This window comes from Aedes albopictus, chromosome 2 (assembly GCF_035046485.1).
Source record: "Aedes albopictus strain Foshan chromosome 2, AalbF5, whole genome shotgun sequence".
NCBI classification, from domain to species: Eukaryota; Metazoa; Arthropoda; class Insecta; order Diptera; family Culicidae; genus Aedes; species Aedes albopictus.
In genome coordinates this window covers 116,402,462-116,403,995 of record NC_085137.1, presented here as the reverse complement: position 1 = coordinate 116,403,995, position 1,534 = coordinate 116,402,462, and the positions used below count along the sequence as shown (strand labels likewise).

The 1,534-nt window shown below is 38.3% G+C and overlaps 1 protein-coding gene across 1 annotated transcript; it reads right to left on the bottom strand.

The window, feature by feature from the left end:
* Positions 1-209: 209 nt before the first annotated feature.
* LOC115259308 (uncharacterized) lies at positions 210-692 on the bottom strand. The gene has a single exon (XM_029859846.2). It carries the CDS (start codon positions 646-648, stop codon positions 286-288), a length of 363 nt encoding a protein of 120 aa, XP_029715706.2. The 5' UTR covers positions 649-692; the 3' UTR covers positions 210-285.
* Between the last annotated feature and the right edge of the window lie 842 nt (positions 693-1,534).

Sequence of the window (1,534 nt, the reverse complement as noted above, 5' to 3'; positions counted from 1 at the left end):
ACGTATACTGTCGTGAATCGTATATCTGTCCCATTTGCATAGGAAATCCAGAAAATATGAGACTGATATGCGATTCATTGCAGTGTACCTTTTCTTTGGTTGATTGTTCGAACCATGATTTAAAGATAAAAAAGGGTCCTTCCAGTACTATCAAAGTTATTCGCAATACCAAATATACCTCTTTATACGGTAATAAAAACCGAAAATACTTATTTTTTTAAATTTTATTCCACTCAAATAAATAAATATGTGTATGTACAAATTGATGATCATTTATAACTCAGTTTAGCCTCTATGGTGCCCATGATGTCCATAGTCATGACCTCCATGACCATGTCCGTGTCCATGACCGTAACCTCCGTGTCCACCATGACCATGGCCGCCGTAACCGCCATGACCGTATCCACCGTGCCCGTAGCCACCGTGTCCGTAACCACCGTGACCATATCCTCCATGGCCGTATCCAGGTTGTCCACCTCCCAGAAGCGCTCCGACCAGAAGCTGACGTTTTGCACGGTCTACGGACTCCAAGGGCGCTGGAACATCTTCAACTTGCACGATTTCGACCTCCTTCACCGGACTGGCATTTACTATCACCAACAGGACACTCAGGACCACAATCACCACTCCACAGATAAACGACTTCATTGTGCACACGATGTAAGCTCCGATTTGAAACTGATGCCCGACTCAATATGCCAACTGCTTTTTATATCTTCCTTTCGAGCCTCTTCAATGAAAGTCTATGCTACTTCACGAGATATGTTGTTTTTTCTTTGTTTTATTCGAATATCGAACAAATGTAAGCCAGGAAGAGGCATCAACTGGATCGGACGAACGAATCATCGCGTTTCAATCCTACAAACCGGTAGCCATAAAAATCAAAACAACATTCGAAAATTACCATTTCTCCATCGACGCAGTTCCAACATGTGAACGGTACCGTTCGTCCTGTATTATTGCGTATCAAACCGTTTCGGGCCTTCAGCCAGATAACCCATTCAATGCTGAACGGTGGTTTCGAAGAATAATCGAAACATAAAACGTTGTTTTATGCGAACCGAACTAGGTTTTATAATATAAATATAATAATACTATTAAAAAATTATAATATATAATATATAAAAAAAATGAAATAAAATAAAAAAAATACATAGAATTGTTGATATCTAAGGAATGTTGAATTAGTTTTCAAACTCTACATTGTTGAGTCTACAGCAAGTATAGAAAGGGTTAAAGTGTTCGGGGATCCCCCGTAAAGTTGCTTATGGTTGAAAGTGGAAGGCCAACCCTGCTAAGAAGGTCGATTATGTTTTGCTATTTTTCTTCACACTTACGGTATTAATGGGATTCTCTTCAATTTATTGTTTCTTTATTTACTGATATCTTATTAAGTCTTTTCTATGTGTGCTGTATTGAAAATTGTACCATATAGTTCCAGCAGTTCAACTCTTTCCTTATTTATTAACATTCAATCAACTGCCTCATGCTTCACATACAAAAATACTAATAATATAGCTGAAAATGTATCCAA